This window comes from Lutra lutra, chromosome 5, assembly GCF_902655055.1.
Source record: "Lutra lutra chromosome 5, mLutLut1.2, whole genome shotgun sequence".
Lineage (NCBI taxonomy): Eukaryota > Metazoa > Chordata > Mammalia > Carnivora > Mustelidae > Lutra > Lutra lutra.
The window spans coordinates 65,271,005-65,294,668 of record NC_062282.1 but is presented as its reverse complement, the minus strand read 5'-3'; the positions used below and the strand labels follow the sequence as shown (position 1 = coordinate 65,294,668).

At 42.7% G+C, this 23,664-nt stretch overlaps 1 protein-coding gene across 1 annotated transcript in view; it reads right to left on the bottom strand.

Annotated features, from left to right (window-relative positions):
- SIMC1 (SUMO interacting motifs containing 1) overlaps positions 1 to 5,471 on the bottom strand; it is a 71,049-nt gene extending 65,578 nt beyond the window's left edge. Inside the window, exon 1 of the mRNA XM_047729138.1 lies at positions 5,197 to 5,471. Coding sequence (XP_047585094.1) covers positions 5,197 to 5,325 — 129 coding nt within the window. The 5' untranslated portion in view covers positions 5,326 to 5,471. The remainder of the gene's footprint in view (positions 1 to 5,196) is intronic.
- Between the last annotated feature and the right edge of the window lie 18,193 nt (positions 5,472 to 23,664).

Here is a 23,664-nt window from a genome sequence, read left to right as displayed (position 1 = left end):
TACAATTATTTTTGGTCTGGACTATTATAGCAACCTCAAAAAATGATTTCGCTGATTCCACTTTGGTCCACTTACAGGAACATGATTATACTTCTGGTTTGTTTGGGGAAGTTCCAGTTTTTACCTGTTGCTTGACATTCCCTCCAGTCAGCACCCGCTTCATTTTCAAAATGATTCCCATTTGAATACTACATGATATGATCACCTTACCTTACAGTCCTATCTTCTCACAGTAGCTAAAGTCACCTTTTAAAAATACAAATCAGATCATGTCATTCTAGTGCCTTGAAACCCTTCAAAGACTTCTTATTATATAAGGATAAAATTTGAATTCCTTATTGTGGTCTACATGACCCCAAATGACCTAGTCCACCTATTTCTCATCTCTTCGGACTCTGTTGTGCAACCATTACATTCAAGCCCCACTGGTCTTCTGATTCCTCCAACTGGTCATGTCATTTCTACTTCCAAGTCTTTGCTTTAGCTGCACCTTTTCCTGCTACCTTTTTTTTTTTTAATATTTTTATTTATTTATTTGACAGACAGAGATTACAAGTAGGCAGAGGAGACAGAGAGAGAGGAGGAAGCAGGCTCCCCGTCGAGCAGAGAGCCCAATGTGGGGCTCGATCCCAGGACCCTGGGACAATGACTTGAGCCGAAGGCAGAGGCTTTAACCCACTGAGCCACCCAGGCACCCCCTTTCCTGCTACCTTATTCCCTTAGAACTTCTCATAACAAATCTGTTCTGTCATTTTGTTCTCAGATCAAATATTAACTCTTCAGAGAGAGGTCTTCTTTGAAAACACATCAAAATGTTCCCAACCCCACCCAAGTTACTATTACATTGTTCACTTATTTAATAGTTGTTTATTACTTATATTTCCCCACTAGAATGTAGGTCCCTTGTTACCTTGTTTACCTCTGGTCCCCAGGGTCAGAGCATGTGCTCAGTAAGTATTTACTGAAAGAATGACTTACAACCAAAGAGAAAAATTAAAACCGTAACAGCTCAAAGAATTTGGCTATCATATCAGCAAAGATTAAAAGAACAAAAATGCCTATTTTCCTTTCTAATGCTTTGCATATTGTCTGAAATTACATTTATGTGATTATTTATTGTTTGTCTTCCCCTGACTAAAACAGAACCTCCACAAGGCCAGGGACTTGGTTTTATTCACATCTGTATTCTTAGCACCTACAAGTGCCTGGCATATAATAAGTGTTCAGTAAATATTTACCCAAAAAATTGACAATATCTGGGGTGACTAGATAGTAGAGAAAAGGGTATGGTGAGAATATAATTGGTGCATAATTTCTGTAGGAAATTTGGCAATGTGTATCAAAAGCTCTCAAAGGGGGCATACCTCTTGACTTCACACTTTCACTTCTAAGAGGAACTTATCCTCAACAAGCAAATGAACAAGGGTACAAAGATTACTTATGAGGGACTTTATACTGTGTTGTTTATGACACAGAAAATTTAGAAATGTCAGCATGATATCCTTTAATAGGAGGTTATAAATATAATTATAAATCTGTACAATGAAATACATTAAAAATATTTCAGAGGAGGGGCACCTGGATGGCTCAGGTCATGATCTCAGGGTCCTGGGATCAAGCCTCTATTGGGCTCCCTGCTCAGCAGAGAGACTACTTGCCCCTCTGCTCCTCCCCCTGCCCCCGCTCATGTTCTCTTTCGCTCTCAAATAAATAAATCTTCATAAAAAGGTTCCTCCTTGTTAAAAAAAATATATTGGGGAGGCATGTTATGTATTGGTGCAGCAAGAGATAAAAAGTATATTAAAAGGCAAGCTAAACAACCCCACAGGTAGCAGCACCGGGGTGGCTCAGTTGGATAAGCATCCATCTCTTGGTTATGGCTCAGGTCATGGTCTCAGTGTCCTGAGATGGAGCCCTGTGTTGGGCTCTTCGTTCCAAGTGGAGTCTGCTTGCAATGCTCTCCCTCTCCCTCTTCTCCTTCCCCTGCTCTTTCTCTGTAAAACTATGCAAATAAAATCTTAAAAGAAAACCCCACATGTAGAGCAAAATTTCATTTTTGCAAAAACAATGTATGGGGAAGATACATGGCATTATGTATGAAATGTACACAGGCACTTACAGGTATGTTTGGACAGACAAACTTCAAAATGTCAACACTGGTGATCTTTTGGATGGTGAGAGTAATGGCAATTTTAATTTTCTTCTACTCTAAACTTTTCATAATTAGGTCAATAAAAATTACCTATGTTCTGCTTTTTAGGTGGGAAACAAAAAGCAATTAAGTATTGTGGTAAACACAGACACACTTCATAAACTTAATGAAGACTAGAGCCCAGGTTTAAAACCATGGGTTCAGGGGCACCTGGGTGGCTCAATGGGTTAAGCCTCTGCCTCAGCTCATGATCTCAGGGTCCTGGGATCGAGCCCCGCATCGGGCTCTCTGCTCCGCGGTGAGCCTGCTTCCCTCTCTCTCTGCCTACTTGCGATCTCTCTCTCTCTTGCTCTCTGTCAAATGAATAAAAATAAAAATAAATAAAAAAATAAAACCATGGGTTCAGAAATGTTAACTACAGTATTGGAGATGATTTTCTGATTTCCTGAGTTTAAGCAAGTTGTTTTCTCCATCAATATTTGTAAAAAAGAAATAAAATAAAACTTGTTTATTTCATTGCCTGCCAAGCTTGAGAAGGTCAGGCTTGATTGAGAAATAACACAAAGTGTAGCAAAAGCTACCATTGATAACTAGGCATTTTCCTTGCATTACCTCATTGAAAACCTTCTAATGGTCCTGCCAGGTATCAACATTCTCAAGTGCAAAAGCTGAGAGAGGCGACAGAACTTGTCAAAGTTCTCCCAGCTGCTATGTGGAAGACCTTGATTTGAAGAGGTCTCTCTGGGGGCACCTGGGTGGCTCAGTGGTTAAGGGTCTGCCTTCAGCTCAGGTCATGATCCCAGGGAAGCCTGCTCCTCTCTCCCCCACTCCCCCTGCTTGTATTTATTCCCTTTCTTGCTGTCTCTCTGTCAAATAAATAAATAAATAAATAAATAAAATCTTTAAAAAGAAGAAGAGGAGGTCTATCTGACCTCTAGGCCTTCAGGGAAAAGTTAGACAAAGGAGCTTTAGGCTTTAACCTTGCAAGTCTCTTAATGCCTCTGATCGTTTACCTGGCTATCCCACTGCCCTATTTAATTTGCAAGAACAATAAAAGGAGAACGAGCCTGGTGTTTTTAAGAAAATTGGAGTAAATATATGGAGAAGCAAGATTTACAGTGGGTACTATTCAAAAGGCTCAAGGTCAAAATGCTTGGTTGGGTAGTTACGGGGAGGGGAGCAGTTTGAGAGTGTACCCACGTATGTGTGTATGAAGGGCCACAAGAGACACCACAGAATGGGATAAGGATGACATCTATGCACTTAAAGGGAGCTGGGCAACGACGAGGGAAGCTGGACAGTACCTGGGAGGAAAAGGAGTTGGTAGACTGACAAAGTGTAAAGGGGGATTGAGAGAAGGAGCAATAGGAAAGAGGAATAACTAGGAGGAAAGGCAGTTTTAAGTTACTCTGCAGTATTTTTTCCTCCCCACCTTTTTTTCTCCCTTTAGTCTCTTCCTTGCTGATCTCAGTCACAATTCGGCCCTCAGTGGTCTTTTCTATCTGGATGATTACCAAATCTCTCCAGTCCTGATCTTCCTCGAGATTTCCAGAGTCTCCTCCTCTGAGGTCCAAAATGAATGCAGCATCCCTTTTACCTCAAGCCTGCTCCTACCCTTGTACTTGCTCTCACTTAATCAAACGTGTTCTCTCTCCTCTCTTCCTTCAACCGTTCTTCCATCCAACAAACATTTACTGTGGCTCTATCATGTCCTACACGCCACCATTAACTTACCAAGTTGGCTCACTTCGACTTTGAAAATCTTGTCTGTCCATCTCATCTAAATTCTTACCTGAGATTTACTGAGAAATCCTTCATACTTGAGCCCTGGCTACACAGCACTCTAAGTTAATTGCTTTTGTATGGCCTTCATTTTGTAATGACCACCTAGCGCGTAGCATTATACCTGGGACACAGAAGGGGCTCGCAGTGGAGACTTACGGACTGCAAACTAGTTGGGATTGGAGGAGCAGAAGCTAGGAGATTTGGCTTGAAGGAGTATTTACATATGAAGAAAGATGTCTTCCTTAAACTCTTGGTTACAGATCTGTACAAATAACAGCAGCGTCAGAATTCTTTTATTTCTGGGGCGTGGCCATAGGAGGCTGGGAAGACCACTTAAATCTGAGGTTGAGAGTCTTCTGACAGAAAGCCTGTCCACCTCCCATTCCTTGAATACTCAATAGTTACTTGTTGAATCTATCACCTTCCATGAGAGGGACCACGGATGTTGTGTTCTCCTTTGTATCCCCAGCGCCTAGCACATCGAGCCCACATTAGGGGTTCAGTAAATATCTGTGGAGGATTCGAGAAAGGCACGGACCATAGATATTTCATTCATCGTCTCAGGAAGAAGGACAAAGACTAAGGGGCTCGAGGGAAAAAGAAACAGTGCAAGATATTTCCCTCCCTATTCCTTTAGAGATTGGTAAATGTTTGCTAAGCGAAATGAATCGCCCTCTTGCACAGCTCCAAAATCCGGCCCCTCGCTCAGCTGCCAGGCCCTGGAGCGCGGCCACCATCTGGCTCAGGCTCAGGCCCGCGCTTCCCTCTCTCCCAGCCCAGTCTCCGGTTACCTCCCTGCACACATCTGTACTCACAACAGGCCCAACAATTACACGCTCCCGTGGCCCTGCCTCGAGATCCGGAACAGCCCCCAGGACCGCGTCCCCTCAGCCCCCCGCCCCCCACCCTCTGTCTGGGGAAGCCCGCGGCCGGGCCTGAGGCAGCCTCCTGCAGCGGGTTCCCGCACCCGCCGCCGCAGGCGCGCCAGACGCGGTCCATGTGCTCGGCCGCCGTCGCCAGCCCCGGCCCGCTGCGGCTGGAGCTGGGAGCCCGGGAGGCCCGGCGGCCGCGGCCCTGGCCCGCCGCGCTCCTCCGGGCGGGAGAGGCCGGCGGGCGGGGAGGCGGGAACCGGCTGCAGCTGTGAGGCACCAAGAGGCGGGAGGCGGCGGCGCAGGGGACAACGGGCCAAGCCGGGGTGGGGGGCGGCCCCCCCCCCCCCCCCGCGGTGGGGCTTGGCGAGCGGCGGCTAGCTCACTCACCACTGTCCGGCGGGGCAGCGCGCCGGGGGTCCGGGACAGGGCCCGGCGGAGCCTCCGTGCCCTGCCTGAGCGGGCCCCCCCGGAACTCTCGGAGCCGCTGTCGTCCGAGATCACGATGAAGTCCTCCATGGCTACGGGCCCTAGCCGAGGGAGCGCGCGGGCCGCCGGCGACCCGGGCGGCGGCGGCAGCGGCGGCGACTTCGGCTCCCGCTGCGGAGGCGACGGTGGCGGCGGCGGCAGCGGCAGCGGCGGCGACAACCGGAGCCATCACCCCGCCGGCCCCGCCCCTTCCCGCCCCGAGCCCCGCCCCCCGACCGGCCCCGCCCCTCCTGAGCCCTCCCTGACCCGGCCGCCCGCCCTCCCTTCCCGGGGAGTAGAAAAAGAGAGAGAGAAAATCAAGTTGCAGCCGGCTTGGGCCAGTGTTGCGGTTATGCCTGTGTGACGCTAAGGCTGGGAAGGCTTCCCCACCTGCTTCCAACCGACCCAAGTGTGAAGTGAGGTGTGAACAGGCCTCTGACTGAGCCCGAGTCCCACGGGAGGGACTTGGCCTCCTGCAGACGGGGTGAGAAGCCCCTGACTGACTGAGGGTAGGTGGCCTGGCTTGTGGCCAGGTGGGGTACAGAGGCCCCACTTCCTTATGCAAATGTGCAGTAGGTCTGTAGGATAAATTCCTAGAGTGGAATTAGAATTACTGGGTCAAAGGTGATGTTTCTGCTGTTTGGCTAAATGATGCCAAATTACTCCTAAGTTGTACCAATTGGCAGTTTCAACAACAATCTGTGTCACTCAGGAATTTACGCTGTGAGATCTAGACACTTGTACAGTTGGTAGCAGGATCAGAAACTTGAAAAAAGGCACAAAGGGAAGCCATGAGGGGGCACACATCAGGAATAATAAGGGGTTAAGAATGAGCAAAGCTATAAAGAAAGATATACCCCGGGGTGCCTGGGTGGCTCAGGGGGTTGGAGCCCCTGCCTTCGGCTCAGGTCATGGTCCCAGGGTCCCAGGGTCCTGGGATCGAGCCCCACATCGGGCTCTCTGCTCAGCAGGGAGCCTGCTTCCCTTCCTCTCTCTCTGCCTGCCTCTCTGCCTACTTGTGATCTCTATCTGTCAAATAAATAAATAAAATCTTAAAAAAAAAAATTAAAAAAAAAAAAAAAGAAAGAAAGATATACCCCATAGAGGGCGAAGTGGTAGGTAGTTGGCTGGTTGTAGGTTACCGACGTTAAAATCGAGATAGGATCTGTGTTACAAGAAATGTGGGGTATTGACAAAAATCCTGTGGCTCATGCACCAGCAACTTGGTAATATATGTTGACAGATCCGATGGGAAATTGTATTTACCTGAAGAGGATTTGGTTCTCAAAGGAATGGTTGTCATGTGCTACCTGAGCAGTGTCTAGGGCAGTGATTCTAAAACTTTAGAGAGCATCACAATCACAAAGGAGACTTGCTCAAACACCAATTGCTGGGCCTCACTCCAGAGTTTCTAAATCTGGGGTAGGAGGTATATGAGGCTCTCAATTTGTATTTCTGAAATTTCCCAGGTAACGTTGATGCTGCTGTTCTGGGGACCATGCACTGAAAATCACAGGTCTGGTGGGTGAGGAGTCCACGGCCAGTGGATTTCAAGTTCTGGTCACATGACTGAAATCATCCCTTTTGTGAAGGGCTTCATTAAATTGTCTTCACCAAATGCCATTAGACATTTGGTTTATTTAACACCCTGTTTCTTTTTTCTTCTTCAAAGTTTTATTTATTAGAGTGAGAGAGAGCATGAGAGGGGAGAGGGTCAGAGGGAGAAGTCTACTCCCTACGGAGCCCAAAGCCGGACTCATCCTCCATTCTTGGACTCCGGAATCATGACCTGAGCAGAAGGCAGATGCTTTACCGACTGAGCCACCCAGGTACCCTTAACTCCCTTTTTCTTTTTTTTTTTTTTTTTAAAGATTTTATTTTATTTATTTGACAGAGAGAAATCACAAGTAGGCAGAGAGGCAGGCAGAGAGAGAGGAGGAAGCAGGCTCCCTGCCGAGCAGAAAGCCCGATGCGGGGCTTGAACCCAGGACCTGGGATCATGACCTGAGCCGAAGGCAGTGGCTTAACCCACTGAGCCACCCAGGCGCCCCTTAACTCCCTTTTTCTTGAAACACTGTCTTCACAAGGCTTCTGTGACTCTGCATCTCTCTTACCACTTCTTTTTAGTCTCCTTAGATGACTCCTGCTCCACCACTCACTCCTTAAATCTTGATGTTCCTCAGAGGTCTGACATAGGCCACCCGCACACACCTCGCCCTACACAATGTCAATTATTCTTGGGGCTTTAAATGATAATTTTCATGTCGATGACTCCCTAGGTTTAACTCAGGCCTGTTCTCAAAGCTCTAGATATATATATCCAAATGTGTATTAAATCTCACAGGCAACTCAAGTTGAAAACCGAACCCTGTCCACTCAAAAAAACCCTGCTTCTTCTTCTTTGTTCCCCATCTCATTGCATGGTGGTACTACCAGCCAGCAAATGCTCAAGTGAGAAATCTGAGCATTATGCTTGATTTCTACTTCTTTCTCACCAACAAGTCCTGTCTCTTTTTATCTCCTAAATATTTTTTGCACTCCTTCACTTCTTTTGGCCTCTACTGTTAGGACTTTCGGCAAACTAAGAGATCACCTTTGGCCCAGTCTACTATAGCAGCCTCATATCTTGTCTTCCTGAATCTATTCTTGCTCTCTTTCATTCCTTTTTCCACATTCAGCCGAAGTGATTTTTTTTAAAAGATTTTATTTATTTATTTGATAGAGAGAGATCACAAGTAGGCAGAGAGGCAGGCAGAGAGAGAGGGGGAAGCAGGCTCCTTGCTGAGCAGAGAGCCCGATGTGGGGCTTAATCCCAGGACCCTGGGATCATGACCTGAGCCAAAAGCAGAGGCTTTAACCCACTGAGCCACCCAGGCACCCCAGCCAAAGTGATCTTTAAGAGAGTATGTAATCAAACTGCCTTTAGTGGGTTCCTAATAACACTATGTCTAGCTTTAAGTCTTAGTTGGCTTACGCTGCCCTAACAAAATGACATGGTCTGGGTTAATTAAATAAGAGGAGCTTATTTTCTCACAATTCTGGAGGCTGGGAAGTCCAAGATCAAGGTGCTGGCTGGTTTGGTTGCTCTCTCTTTGGATTGCAGATTTCTTGTTATGTCCTCACATGGTTTTTCCCCAGTGGGTGCATACAGGGAGAAAGAGAGGGAAAATGAGGGGAGGGAGGGAAGAAGGGGGGGGAGGGAGAGAAATCTCTTCTTTATAAAGCCACTAATCCCAGCATGAGGGCCCCATCTCCATGTCTAATCTAACCTTAATTATCTCTCAAAGATCCCATCTCCAGGGGTGCCTGGGTGGCTCAGTGGGTTAAAGCCTCTGCCTTCAGCTCAGGTCATGATCCCAGGGTCCTGGGATTGAGCCCCGCATCGGGCTCTCTGCTCAGTGCAGAGCCTGCTTCTCTCTCTCTCTCTCTCTCTGCTGGCCTCTCTGCCTACTTGTGTTCTCTGTCAAATAAATAAATAAAATCTTAAAAAAAAAAAAAAAAAGATCCCATCTCCAAATACCATCACATTGAGGGTTAGAGTTTTAACATATGAATTTTAGGGGAACACAAACATAATACTATAAACTTTTAAAAAGAAAGATTTTATATATATATATATATATATATATTTGCAAGTTATGTGTTATATTTATACATAGTAAATATATGATTTCACTGTAAGTAAATTTTACCTGAAAAAAAAGACACGGAAAAAATTTTGAACTCTATGATATGTATGCTATAGTGAAGGGATGAAGTATACTGATGTCTGCAAGTTACTTTGAAATGCATCTAAAATAAGATAGGTGAATGTGTAGATGGATAAATATGGATAAAGCAAATATAATAAAATGTTAACATTGTCAAATCTTCATGGTAGTTATATAGATGTTTAACTTTTATGTAAATTTGTATGTTTTTGTATTATGTTGAGAAAAAAATCTAAAATTAAGAATGTGAGTTATGATATTCCCACAATTTAAAAACTTTTTCTAAAAAGGTGAGAGAAGGGGTATCTGGGTGACTGTTTTGGTTAAGTGTCTGCCTTTGGCTCAGGTCATGATCCCAGGGTTCTGGGATCAAGTGCCACATCAGGCTCCCTGCACAGAGGGGAGCTTGCTTCTCCCTCTCCCTCGTTGCTCCCCCTGCTTGTGTTCCCTCCTCTCTCTCTCTGTGTCAAATAAATAAATAAAATATTTTTTTTTAAAAAAGGAGAGAGAAGATTATAGTGAACCCTCTGTGTCCATCATCCAGCTTTAAGAATGTACAATCTTATTCCACTTATATTCTCACCCACTCTCTCATCGCTGCCTTCCTGAATTATTTTAAAGTAAATGCAAGACATCACACTGTTTATTCTAGAGACATTTCAGTTTCTAGCTTTAAAAGATAAGGAATCTTCATTTAACAATTTGTCGAGTGCATATGCTGTACTCAAGGGATACAGTGGTGAACAAGGTAGACATGGTCTCTGGTTTATGGCGATTATAGTTCATAAGGGAGACAAACAATAAACTAGTAAACTGATAATAAACTAGTAAACTAGTAAAATATGACAATAACTGCTTTGAAATATCTTAACTTGTGAGATATAAATATGAACGATTTTATTGTTTCTCCAATAACCATTACCACTGTCTTTAGAAATCCTCTTGCTCTCTGACAGTGAATTTCCTTAAGAATATCCTACTCTGGGGGGCGCCTGGGTGGCTCAGTGGGTTAAGCCGCTGCCTTCGGCTCAGGTCATGATCTCAGTGTCCTGGGATCGAGCCCCGCATCGGGCTCTCTGCTCAGCAGGGAACCTGCTTCCTCCTCTCTCTCTGCCTGCCTCTCTGCCTGCTTGTGATCTCTCTCTGTCAAATAAATAAATAAAATCTTAAAAAAAAAAAAAAAAGAATATCCTACTCTGGGGGCACCTGGGTGGCTCAGTGGGTTAAGCCTCTGCCTTTGGTTTAGGTCCTGATCCCAGGGTCTTGGGATCAAGCCCCATGGCGGGCTCTCTGCTCAGCAGGGAGCCTGCTTCCTCCTCTCTCTCTGCCTGCTTCTCTGCCTACTTGTGATCTCTGTCTGTCAACTAAATAAATAAAATCTTAAAAAAAAAAAAAAAAAGAATATCCTACTCTGGGGGCACCTGGGTGGCTCAGTGGGTTAAGTGCCCAATTCTTGATTTTTAAAAAAATTTTTTTAAGATTTTATTTACCTGAGCCGAAGGCAGAGGCTTTAACCCACTGAGCCACCCAGGTGCCCCCCAACTCTTGATTTTGAGTTAGGTCATGATCTCAGGGTCATGGGCTCTAGCCCCATGTGGGGCTCTGCACTCAACTTGGCATCTGCTTGTCCCTCTCCCTCCCCTTCTGTCCCTCCCCTGTGGTCTCTCTCTCTAATAAATAAATAAATAAAATCTTAAACAACAAAAAAAAGAATATCCTACTTTGGTCCTATATCTATGAAGTCACTTTCAGTAACTAATGCAGTCTTAATTCTAAATATTATGTCTTAGTCATGCCCATTTAAAATCTTTAATCTCATATTTAATTCATAGCTCTTCCCATTCTCCTGGTGCCAGTGGACTGGAATTGTGGTTATAAGAGTGATTATTGGAGGGAGTGGTAATAGCTCCTTCTTCCTCCATGGCTCTTGTTTCCTCCCAGGCAGGGATGAGGAGGAGGAGAGAGAATGTCCTCTGCAAGACTGTCCAGAGTTGTTTGTTCTCTCTCTGCTCGTTGTAGCTACTTCAATAGCAGTTCTCTCAGTGTGTCAGGAGTCCAGAGGCCAGCAGTCTTACTTGGACTGGCCACGGTTGCTCTCTGGAGCCTGCCTTGCGCCTTCCCAACATAGAAGTCAGTATCATCCTCTTTCTCCCAGACATCCCCTCCTGTCCTTGCCAGGGCTAATCTAATATACAGCCTTTTGTTTTGGGGGGATCCTTGTCTGGAAGGGCTTCTTTGGGAGTGCCAGCAAGAGCCTTAAGCCTCAGTGATCTTCTGCACTCTCTAGTTGACTCACACATGGAGAATTTACATGCTTGATGCAAGAAGGAGGAAAAAGCAGGTAGCTCTCATCCTGATGACCCTATCTCAGCATCAACTAGCTCCTTTCTCTCTTCCTTCACACCCAGCAACAACAGGGGCTCATTCAAGTCAGTGGTTCAGCAACTTTCAGACAAGTTCTCAGCTTGGGGAATGGGAACAGATAGTTTGCTGCACTTTCATGGGAGGAACAAATTGAATGGCCCTATCTTCTCAGCTAGGGAGAAGTAATGGGTGGTTGCCATCTGTCATAAGTAATATTCTTCCATGGATATTTGAACTAATTGGAAAAAAATTTGAATTCTATTTTGTTGCAGAATTTATGATAAGTGATTAATATTAGTAACTAACTTTCAAGCATAAAAATAGAGATAGGACTGGGGCACTTGGGTCAGTCAGCTAATGCCTCCAACTTTTTTTTTTTTAAAGATTTTATTTATTTTATTTGACAGACAAGAGATTACAAGTAGGTAGAGAAGCAGGCAGAGAGAGGGGAGGAAGCAGGCTCCCTGCTGAGCAGAGAGCCCGATGTGGGGCTTAATCCCAGAACCCTGGGATCGTGACCAGAGCCGAAGGCAGAGGCTTTAACCTACTGAGCCACCCAGGCGCCCCAATGCCTCCAACTCTTGATTTTGGCTCAGGTCATGATCTTAGGGGCATGATCTTAAGCCCTGTATCAGGCTCTGTGCTGAGCATGAGGCTTGCTTACGATTCTCTCTCCCTCCCTCTGCCCCTCCCTCCCCAGTTTGAGCGCACATTCTCTCTCTCTCTTAAAAAAAAAAAAAGTGGTAGGACTTTAGGGGTACAACAGTGTTCAGATTATATATATCTTTCTCATCAGCCATCCTGCCTGAAATTCAGGAAACACAGAGTCCCTGGTTGTGTAATAAGAGTATACTTGAAAAGTACCCTGACCTTGTGTTGTCAGACAACACAACACAGACAACACAGATGGAAGAGTACTGGCCCTGAAGCTGCTTTTCTTAAAACTGTGAGTAGTGTTATTTGGTCATCCTGGATCTGTCTTGAAATATTCTGTTTACCCAAGGCTTACAAAATGATGGTGGCTTTTTCAAAAACTAGTATGTGTATGTTTTTTCCTCTTCTTTTTTCCTGGGTGATTTGTCTTATTTGTTGGGCTGGCAGAAAGGGCTACTTAAGATGGCGAAAGTTCCCGACACAAGACCTGAGCTCGGACAGGAGAGCAAAGGCCCAAGCAGGAATCTGAGACCCCCCGCCCCGGGCTCCAGTGGACCAATGAGACCCCGACAAGCAGGTGAAATATCCAAATAAGGGAAACTTGCCAACAGACCCCCGAACTCCCCTCGAGGCCCCTTAAAAGCCCCCTTCTCCCTGCCTTGGGCTCGACTTCCACCACTCTGCTTTCCAGAGTCGCGGAACCTCGCCCGAGGGTGCCCACCTCCTCCCTGCGCAACTTTCCTGGCTCCCCTTCTCCTGAGCCCTGAAACTTCGCTGGAGAGTGCTTTTAATAAATCTTGCCTTGCACCCACTTTGCCTGGTGTTGTGTTTATCTCGCCGGAAAAACTTTACATTATTTTATTTTTCCAGATTTATTGAGATACAGATATATATTTATTGAGATATTGACATATAACATTGTATAAGTTTAAGATGTATAATGTGATATTTTGGGGTGCCTGGGTGGCTCGGTTAAGGGTCAGCCTTGGGCTCAGGTCAAGACCCCAGAGGGCTGGGATGGAACCCCGCATAAGGATCCCTGCTCAGCAGGGAGTCTGCTTCTCCCTCTGCCTCTGCCCCTCCCCCCTGCTTATGCTCTCTCTCTCTCTCTCTCTCTCAAATAAAATCTTTTTTAAAAAGATGTATAATGTGCTATTTTGATACATACATATATTATGAAATGTTTGCCATAATAAGGTTAGTTAACACATCCTTTACCTTGCATAATTATCATTTTGTTGTTGTTATGAGAACATTAAAGCTCTACTGTCATAGCAACTTTCGAGTACAATAGAGTATTACTAACATTATCAACACGCTGTACATTAAATGCCCAGAACTTACTCATCTTAAAACTGAAATTTTGTTCCAATCGATTAATAGCTCCCCATTTCCACCCCCCACACCAAACATAGCAACCACCACTTGCCTCTTTGTTTCTGTAAGTTTAATGTTCTAGGTGCCACATATAAGCGAGATCATAGAGTACTTGTCTTTCTCTGAATTATTTTACCTAGCATAATGCTCTCAAGGTCCATCCATGTTGCTGCAAATGATAGGATTTCCTTCTTTTTTGTGGCTGAATAGTATTCCATGTGGGTTTCAAGGTGATACTTCTTCAAAGACTTATTCCTCTTCACTCATGCATCAATCCCATGTACACTGAAGGGCTAGTGCAGTCATTTATCTACCCCCACTTTTTGGAAGTTTCACATTATACCACTTTGCTTTTATGGAAGACCTACAATAGTATTTGTTTTGGCTAACCAAAAGAAATCTGAAAAGGATTTTTCACTCTTAACGAAAAAAGGCAAAAAGCAAACATAGTGTTCAGCGCTGGTTTTTCAGCCAGCCATTATGGGAACAGCAGCAGCCCCAGCAGTGAGAGTCACCCTGCCGAGCTCTGTCCCTGGCAGCCACACTCAGCATCCCAGCATCCAGCCACTGCAGCTTTGAACTATATCTTTGAGCATCTGTGTTTTCTCTCAATTTATTCTGTTAACTCGTACCAAGATGTGTCCTATGGTAATAGAAAAGCCTAAGAGAGGTTATTTTTTGGGTCTGGGAGCACTCAAAAAATTCCGTATAAATTAATGGTAATTGCTTCTTTGCTTTATGCCACTTCAGTTTACAAAAGGTTTCACAGGAGCACTCCAGTTTTGGGTGGCAGGAGAAACTTGTAGTCCTGAGTGCCCACTGGGTGCCAGGCACCTTGTTAGGGGCTGGGAATAAAACTGAGCAAGATAGGCGTAGCCTCTTTCTTAGAGAGCGTAGCAGCCCTAGTTTGTGAGTGCAGAAAACAAATCTCAATCCCTTACTTTCTTTTAATTAAAAACTTGAATATGAAAAAAATACGTGAAAATGGAAGTCAAAACCATTTCATACCCATTACGATAGCTATTATTTAAAAAATATGGAAAACAAGTTTTGGCAAGGATGTGGAGAAATTGGAACCCTTGCTCATTGGTGGTGGGAATATAAAATGGTGCAGCTGCTGTGGCATACAGTTTGGCAGCTCCTCAAAAAGTTAGACATAGAATTATCATAAGATCCAGCAGTTCTCCTCCTGGGTATTTACCCCAAAGCTTTAAAAGCAGGGAGGCAGATACTTTTCCACGTATCTTCACAGCAACATTATTCATAATAGCCAAGAGGTGGAAATAACCTGTGTCCATCAGCAGTTGAAGGAATAAACAATTCTATTCAGCCTTAATGGAAATTATGACACATGCTACAATATGGAGGAGACTTGAGGACATCCTGCTAAATGAAACATGCCTGTCACAAAAGGACAATTATTGTATGATTCTACTTATATGAGCTAACTGGAAGAGGCACATTCATGGAAAGAGAAAATAGAATAAAATTATTGGGTGTAGGGAAAGGGAGAATGGGTGCTATTTAATAGGCGCAGAGTTTCTGTTGGGAAGGTGAAAAAGTTCTGGAAATGGATAGTGGTGATGGTTGCACGATATTATGACTATATCCTAATGCCATTGTATATTACACTTAAAAATGGTTTAAGGGGCACCTGGGTACCTCAGTCAGTTAAGCATCTGACTCAGAATCTCAGCTCAGGTCTTGATCTCAGGGTTGTGAGTTCAAGTCCCATATTGGGCTCCATGCTGGGCCTGAAGCCCACTTAAAAAAAAAAGAAAGAAAAACTGCTTAGCGTAGTAAATTTTAATGTATATTTTACTACAATAAAAATATGTGAATATTTTCCTTTTATCAAAAAACTGAAACATTATGGACAATTTTTTTTTAAGATTTTTATTTATGTATTTGATAGACAGAGATCACAAGTAGGCAGAGAGGCAGGCAGAGAGAGAGAGGAGGAAGCAGGCTTCCTGTGGAACAGAGAGCCCGATGTGGGGCTCAATCCCAGGACCCCGGGATCATGACCTGAGCCGAAGGCAGAGGCTTTTTTTTTTTTTTTTTTTTAAGATTTTATTTATTTATTTGACAGAGAGAGATCACAAGTAGACGGAGAGGCAGGCAGAGAGAGAGAGAGAGGGAAGCAGGCTCCTGCTGAGCAGAGAGCCCGATGCGGGACTCGATCCCAGGACCCTGAGATCATGACCTGAGCCGAAGGCAGCGGCTTAACCCACTGAGCCACCCAGGCGCCCGAAGGCAGAGGCTTTAATCCACTGAGCCACCCAGGTGCCCCCATTACAGACAATGTTAAAACCGCCTTTGACCACCACCTCCATCCTGATCCCAGTTCCCCCTCTTCATTGGTTCTGTGTTTCCTTCTCTAGAGCTTTTCTATATATTTGCTTGCATTCACAAATACTTAGAAAAAATGACATCTATTTTTTAGCTTTATCCAAAGTGCATGTCTGCTTTATCATGGAGATTTGGAACCATCATTTGTAGTAAAAACGTTCTGAGCAGTAGGGCTTTCTGCCTTATTGGGGATTTTTTTTTTTTTTTTTTGATGGATGTACATCTTTCCAAAGTTGTGATTTTCTTTCATTTTTCTTTTTTTCATTATGTTGCAGGGTCAGTGCCTGTGGACCTCTTTTGTTTATGCTACAGCTAGCCAGCTCAGATTTCTCCTATGCCTTAGAGAATACTCTGTCCTTCCCACTGGATTCCAGGTATAATCTCCCTGTTTTGGGTCACTCCTAGTTTTTCCACTGGACTGCTTTAGTAGGCAACCTCTCATTGTACATAACTTAAATAATTTTCTTATCCTTTCTGTTTACATCCCTGTTTCTAATTTGCTGAGATACCAAGTAAATGTCAAAATCTTCATAAAAATTTTGCTTTATCCTCTCTGTTCCAAGATGATACATCCTCATTTTGAGAAATTTAAAGCAATTTAGAATGCTTATAAAACAGAATGTGTAACCGCATCACCACTTGCATAACATCTTTCTAGACATCTCTGAATGGTGATTACTCACAGGTGCATACAATTTTATAGAAACAGGATCATACTATGCATATTGTATTGCAATTGGCTTTCTTAGTTCAAAAAATATTTCCTTACAGTTTGCTGTCAGTGAATATAGATCTACAATATCCATTTTATTGGCTCATAATAATAGTTTTTAAATAGTATGACATGTTTCTTCTTATTTAATAGAAAAGCACAAAGAAGCAAACAAAAAAGTGTATCACATTCTCTCAACCCTGATATCCTATATTGAACAGTTTGTAAAATTAAAAGAAACGTATCTATGAGATTAGCAAATTCATGCTACAGAAAGTTACAAAATAAAAAGTGCAAGTTGAAAGCCACCCTCCCTTTTCTAGTTCAGTCTTCCCAAGGCCAAATGCTTTTATCAGTTTCTTGCGAATCCTTCAAAACATACAAAATTACTTACATATCTGTATTTCTTTCTCTTTTTTGTGTGTTTTAACACACACACACACAATCACATTATTATATAGAGTTTTTTACTTTGCTTTTTTCATTTGATATATTTTGGGGATCATTTCTTAACTGTAAGGTAAATAGATCTTTTTTAATACCTGCATTTAAAAAAGTCATTTTTAGGATACGCCACAATTTATTTAACCAATTCCTTGTGGTGGATATTTTTGTTGTTTCCAGGGTTTTGCTTGTTTGTTTATTATGCAGTTTTGATTTTACTATTACCAGTAATGTTGCAAGAACATTTCTGTACTTACCTTAACAAGGCTTGCCAACATATCCATAGAGAAAATCTTAAGCACTGGGGAGTGGGCTAAAGGGTGTATGTGTTTTACGTGTGGGTAGAAATTGCCAAATCATCAGCCAGAAAGGTTGCACCAAACAACATTATGACAAGTGTTTGAGAGCGCTTGTTTCCTAAAATTCCACAAGCATTAGTTATCAAACTTCCTGGTTGTTGCCAATCAAATGAATTAAAGTTGTATTTTTGTTCTGATTTGCATTTATTATTATGAAGTTGAGATACTTTTTGTTATGCCCGAGTTTTCGCATATGAGAGACCACCAAGGAGCCAAGCACCGATGCAATCACATGAGGGTTTATTTGACAAGCTTAAGCTTGGGCCCAAGTATACCCGACACATCGAAGTAGTGACTTGGACCCCCAGCCAGATTATAGTCAGGGTTTTTAAAAGGCAGAGTAGGGGTAGACTCAGCGGTAGGTGAGGACAAAAGGGGGTTATGGATGATGTAAGTCTCTAAGGAATTTTGGAAGCAAGGTCTCCAGGACCTTGAGAGGCTAGTTATTGTCTGGGGAAAAGGTTATTCATTACCAGTAATAAAAATCTTCTCCTGGGGCGCCTGGATGGCTCAGTGGGTTAAGGCCTCTGCCTTCGGCTCAGGCCATGATCCCAGGGTCCTGGGATCGAGCCCCGCATCGGGCTCTCTGCTCAGCAGAGAGCCTGCGCTCTCTCTGACTGCCTCTCTGCCTACTTGTGATCTCTGTCTGTCAAATAAATAAATAAATAATCTTTTTTTAAAAATAAATAAATAAAAATCTTCTCCTGAGACCCTTTAAATGTATATCAGTGGGTCATATGCTTGGGAATGATTGCTGACACTATCTTGGAGGTTTAGAGATAAAGTTTCACATTTCTCCCATCAAATGTCCTTGTTAGTGAGATTTAGGTTTAGAAGAAATTTATCTTTATTTACATTTCCTTCTGCCTCGGCCTCCTTCAGTTTTACGGTGGGGAGGGCGACATTAGGGCTTAAGGAACTGAGTTATTTGTCTCTTGAAATTGGGCTATTGAGAAGATAGCTTCTTTGTTGTAAATCACTAGGACATTTGTAAACTGAGGGAGACTCCTGTCTTGCAGGATTGTGATCTCTGCAAGTTAACTATTTGTTTTTCTTTTAGAGCAGCCAGGGGTGGCTGAGGAATGTCACACATATTACCGAGGGGAGGGGAGCCGGTGGAGAGGGGGTGCAAGGTGCCAGCTTTTGCTTTGCCAAGATGGCTGTACTTATGTCAGGGCTGGACTTGAGGTGGGTACAGACTTGTTTTTCTTGGCCTCCACACTTTTCAAATGTGCATTGACTGTAGTTTTTTCCTTGAAACTGTTCATACACATTCACCATTTTTTTTCTCCTAGACTGTTCATCTTTTTAAATAGCTATCAGTAGAATTTGTGTGAATAGGTAAGATATTATTGAGCAAGGCAATATTACATTGCTTGGGTAATGTATTCACCTAGTTCCCTAATAATGAACAGTTAGAATGTTTACAATATCATACTACAGTTTCAAACTTCTTGTACTTGCATCTTTGTGCTCTGAATCAAATATCTCTTTAAGTTAGATTCCAGAAGTATAATTGCTCATTGAAAGCCAAATTCCTTGTCAAAATTTTCAAAATAGCGCTGTTTGATGGGGGATTCGTCCAATTTGGGGCGTGGGAGAAAAGAAAGAAACTAAATAGGAGCTTCTGATTGGAAAGCTAATCTGCTCTAAATTAGAATTGAACTAAAAGGCTAATTGGTGATGTTATTGTCATAGCTGCTTTCATCACAAGCTTCTTAAAATCCTAAATCTCCTCCTCCATTTGGTGCCTGGACCTCCTGGGAGTCTGCAAATTCTCTGAAGGGAAAAAGAAAAAAAAATGTAATTTCCAAGTGAATAATAGTATTAAAACATAATGATAAGCACATTTTGAATCCTGGTATGGCCATGCAATTTTGGTGCTGGCTTTACATTTCTGTTTACAATTATCTGAGTGGTGCATACTGTTTGAAGGAACATTTGGCATTATGGTAATTAATTAATTAAAATTGAATGGAAGGAAGTAGTGGAAGACTTGAGTCAGCTTACCTACAAGACTGGTGGCCTCCTGCTGAGCTGAATTCACAAAGAACCTGTGCAACAAAGCAATCCATTAAATTAGAATAACATAGGAAATGATTTGGGGGAGGATGAATTGCATAAATGTTGTCTTTGTACCTAACAACTTGTTCATTAGCAGTTAGTGTCCTAGAAAATAGAGTGAAGAAATTTACCTTTCTGATTGGAGTAATAATTGGATTAGGACACCCATTCAGTCCAAATTGCATTAATGATCACGAAGCCAGCCTTAGTTTTACTAGGTTTATTAGGTGACACTGTATTACACTAGGCATTCCAGGATTGCTTGGGCAACTTTGACCAAGTATGAGGTTTGCCTCGGTATCTGTGAAGTTAAAGAAACGAAGTGAGTCACACTGATGAGGGAGTGGAAGGCGAGCTGAGGGCAAAGCACAGGCTGACACCTCGCGGCCTCCCCACCCCCTCCACTTCCAGGTGGAATCTGTAGGACACCCCTCAGGTATGCCTCGCTGCCCTAAAACTAAGGGAAGGAAAAAACAAATGGGTAACTGATAGAGATCACTGTCCTGCAAGACATGAGCCTCCATCTGTTTACCAATGTCTTCATGATTTACCAGGAAAAAGCATTCTGATCAATAGCCTAGCTTCCAGAGACCCATAACTCAATTTCCTGGAGCCCTAACATCACCCTCCCTTCCATGAGTGCTGTGGGAAACAGAGGCAGAAGAGAAAGTAAACAAAAGTTTCTTTATGACCTGCAGCCTATTAACAAGGACTTGTAATTGGAAGAGTATAGCATTCCTCTAGAAAGCCACATATCCTAACGTTAGTGCCTTTCTGAAAGGAAAAACAACCTTAGCTTGACAATAGCAAGGACTCCAGCATCCTGTAAATCTTCTTTAGCGTTTGAAAGTTCTTTTGAACACCTCCCTTTTTTCCTTACCTACCCCAGCTCCCAAATATATAATCAGCCATTCCCCCACAACCACCATGGAACAGCTCTTTCTGCCTACGAGTCCTGTTCCGGTGCTTTAATTGAAACCACCCCCCCCCCCCCTTTTTTTTCACCAAGGACGTCTCAAGGATTCTTTCTTGGCTGTCAGCTCTGGACCTCACCAACATTCCAAAATTACATCAACACCACTTTGTACAACATAATTATCCAAACAGACATTTTCTGCGTTAGTATTTTGACAGACAAAAATAAATAGACGAAAATTGGTTTGCTCTCATTTTTTGTTCTAATATGCATTTATATGATTATTATGAATATAAATATGCACATACATGTAATGTTAATATTTTTTTCTTTTGAAAAAAAAATCCTAGATAAAAATCTACCATTTAGAGACAACTGGGTGGCTCAGTTGTTAAGCAGCTGCCTTTGGCTGGGGTCATGATCCCAGGGTCCTGGGATCAAGCCCCACATAGGGCTCCCAGCTCTGTGGGAAGTCTGCTTCTCCCTCTCCCACTCCTCCTGCTTGTATTCCCTCTCTCGATGTGTCTCTCTCTGTCAAATAAATAAATAAAATCTTTTTTAAAAACCCTACTATTTAAATTAAGTTTTCTTTTATATTTGTTACTTCTACCAGCATATTCAGTTTTACGTATTTGCAACGATGTTATGTTATGTTAACATGGCATTTCTTTTAACATATACCATAAATGTTTTCCCGTTTTACGAATCTGTTTTTATTCTTGTTTCTCTTTGCTTCATGCACTTCCCCTTGCCCACCATCGTGTACCCAGTGTTTGTGCAGGTATGTGAGCTCACTCATTTTTCTCCATAACCATGTAAGCATAGTGGAAAAGATATACAGATACATGTGTACACATATAAATATATATATAAAATATATATAAAAAGTTGTGAGTTGTCATTCGCTTTTACAAAAACGAGATCATAAACTATATGTATTTTTAACTTACATCTTTTCATCTTTAATTCATCAGGGCAGAGCGCTGGGTCAGTTGCCACAGATCCAAGTTGAGTTTTTAACAGCAACCTAGTTACCCATACTGTAGACATACACATTATTTATCAATAGAGAATCCCACTGCTGACAGACTTTTAAGTTGTTCTCAAGTTTTTGTGTTATTACAAGCAATGCCACAATAAATATTCTCATAGATTTGTTCTTAGATTGTTAGTAGTGGTATCACTAGATGCGGGAGGTATGTGTATATACATATATACATTTTATTTATTTATTTATTTATTTATTTATTTATTTATTTATTTATTTATTTATAGAAGGAATGGGGTGGGAGGAAGGACAGAGGGAAAGGGAGAGAGAATCTTAAGCAGGCTCCACACCCAGCACAGAGCCCGACATGGGGTTTGATCTCCGGACCCTGAGGGGCTTGATCTCCTGACACAGAGATTATGATCTGAGCTGAAATAGAGAGTCGGACACTTAACTGCCTGAGCCACCCAGGAACCCTTATATTTCTTGTTTTTAATGTATAATGCCATATTACTTTAAAAAGCTGCACGTAGATCTTGTCTGGACCTTGATTCAGGTAAACTATAAAATTAAGAGGTGTATTTATAAGACAATTAGAAATTTGAGCACTGACTAGTTACTTCATTAAATTAAGGAATGGTGGGGGCTTTTTTAGATGTGATATTGGTAGAGATACATACTGAAATATTTATGGATGAAGTAAATTGGTTCAGAAAAGTACTGGAGGGAGAGAAGTGGATTGAAGCTGATATAATGGAAATTCATTATGCCATTGTCTTCTTTTACATATGTTTGAAATTCTTCATAATAATAATAATGATTATGAAAGCTGTAACAATTCATGCTACGTAATGTATGAGAAAACGTATTTCCTTATATTTCCCATAGCACTGGGTGTTAATACTTTTTTATTTTTGTCAATCTGATGTATGACAAAAGATATTTGTTGCTAGTTTGTATTTACCTTACTATTAAGGAGGTTGATTATCTTGAAAAAGTGTAAAGCAGCTAGCAGCCAGGCCATGGTGTTCCCAAATTAACATAAACAATACTAAGGGACCCTGGGTGGCTTAGTTGGTTAAGCGTCTGCCTTTGGTTCAGGTCATGATCCTGGGGTCCTGGGATGGAGCCCTGTTTCAGGTTCCCTGCTCAGTGGGGGGTTTTCTTCTCCCTCTCCCTCTGCCTCTCCCTGTCCCCATTCATGCTCTGTCTCTCACATGCTCGCTCTCTCTCAAATAAATAAATAAAATCTTAAAAAAAAAACAAAACCCAATACTTCTTAGACTATAAATAAACTGTACACAAGACCACTCAGGGACTGTTTCTAGAACAAGACAGAGAATGACCGCTTTGCAACCATAAAAACAATAAAACATCCCCCACTTCTGACTAAACTGAGTCACAGCAGCTCCTTTACTAGTGACAACTTTAGCCTTGCTTTAATCCTCCTACTTCCTAGATAAAAATTATTCATTTAGGGACACCTGGGTGGCTCAGTGGGTTATGCCTTCGGCTCAGGTCATGATCTCAGGGTCCTGGGATCGAGTCCCGCATCGGGCTCCTTGCTTGACGGGGAGCCTGCTTCCCCCTCTCTCTTTCTGCCTGCCTCTGTCTACTTGTGATCTCTGTCAAATGAATAAACAAAATCTTTAAAAAAAATTATTCATTTACCAGTCACTAAATTGCCCCAACTTTTTGACAACCTTCAATCCATAACTGGTCCCTACTTCTTTATCTTTTCTGGGAATAATCCAGCACAAGTCCCAGTACTGTGATACGCCTCTTCCAAGGTCCTCTTGCTGAGGCCTCTACAGTTCCTCTGGAGTACTTTGTCTCTTGTTGTAGGAGAGTAAATCTAACTTTTTTATATAGATATGTTCCTAGAGGAAAAAAGCCCTGATGGGCTTTTTGGATGTTTATTGTCTATTTCTTCTTTGGGATATTCTCCCAATTCAGTGGGTTTTCTGAAGTTTTCCCTTTTGAGAGTCAGTACCTCTGTTTACCTCCCCCATTCTTCTCTAGGAGCCATAGGCTCTACTTTCTTAGAATAGGTAAAAGAGGGGCACCTAGATGGCTCAGTTGGTTAAGCACATGCTCAGGTCATGATCCCACACTCCTCAGATAGAGCCCCACATTGGACTCCCTGGGCAGGAAACCTGCTTCTCCCTGTCCCTCTGCCCCTCCCTCTGCTCATGTGAGCATGCTTTATCTCTCCAAAAATAAATAAATAAATAAATAAATAAATAAATAAATCTATTTTTTTTTAAAAGAAGAGGTAAAAGATAATGATTCTTTAAAAAAAAAAAAAAGATTATTTATTTATTTATTTGACAGATAGAGATCACAAGTAGGCAGAGAGGCAGGCAGAGAGAGAAAGAGTAGGAAACAGCCCCCCGCTGAGCAGAGAGCCCGATGTGAGGCTCTATCCCAGGACCCCGGGATCATGACCC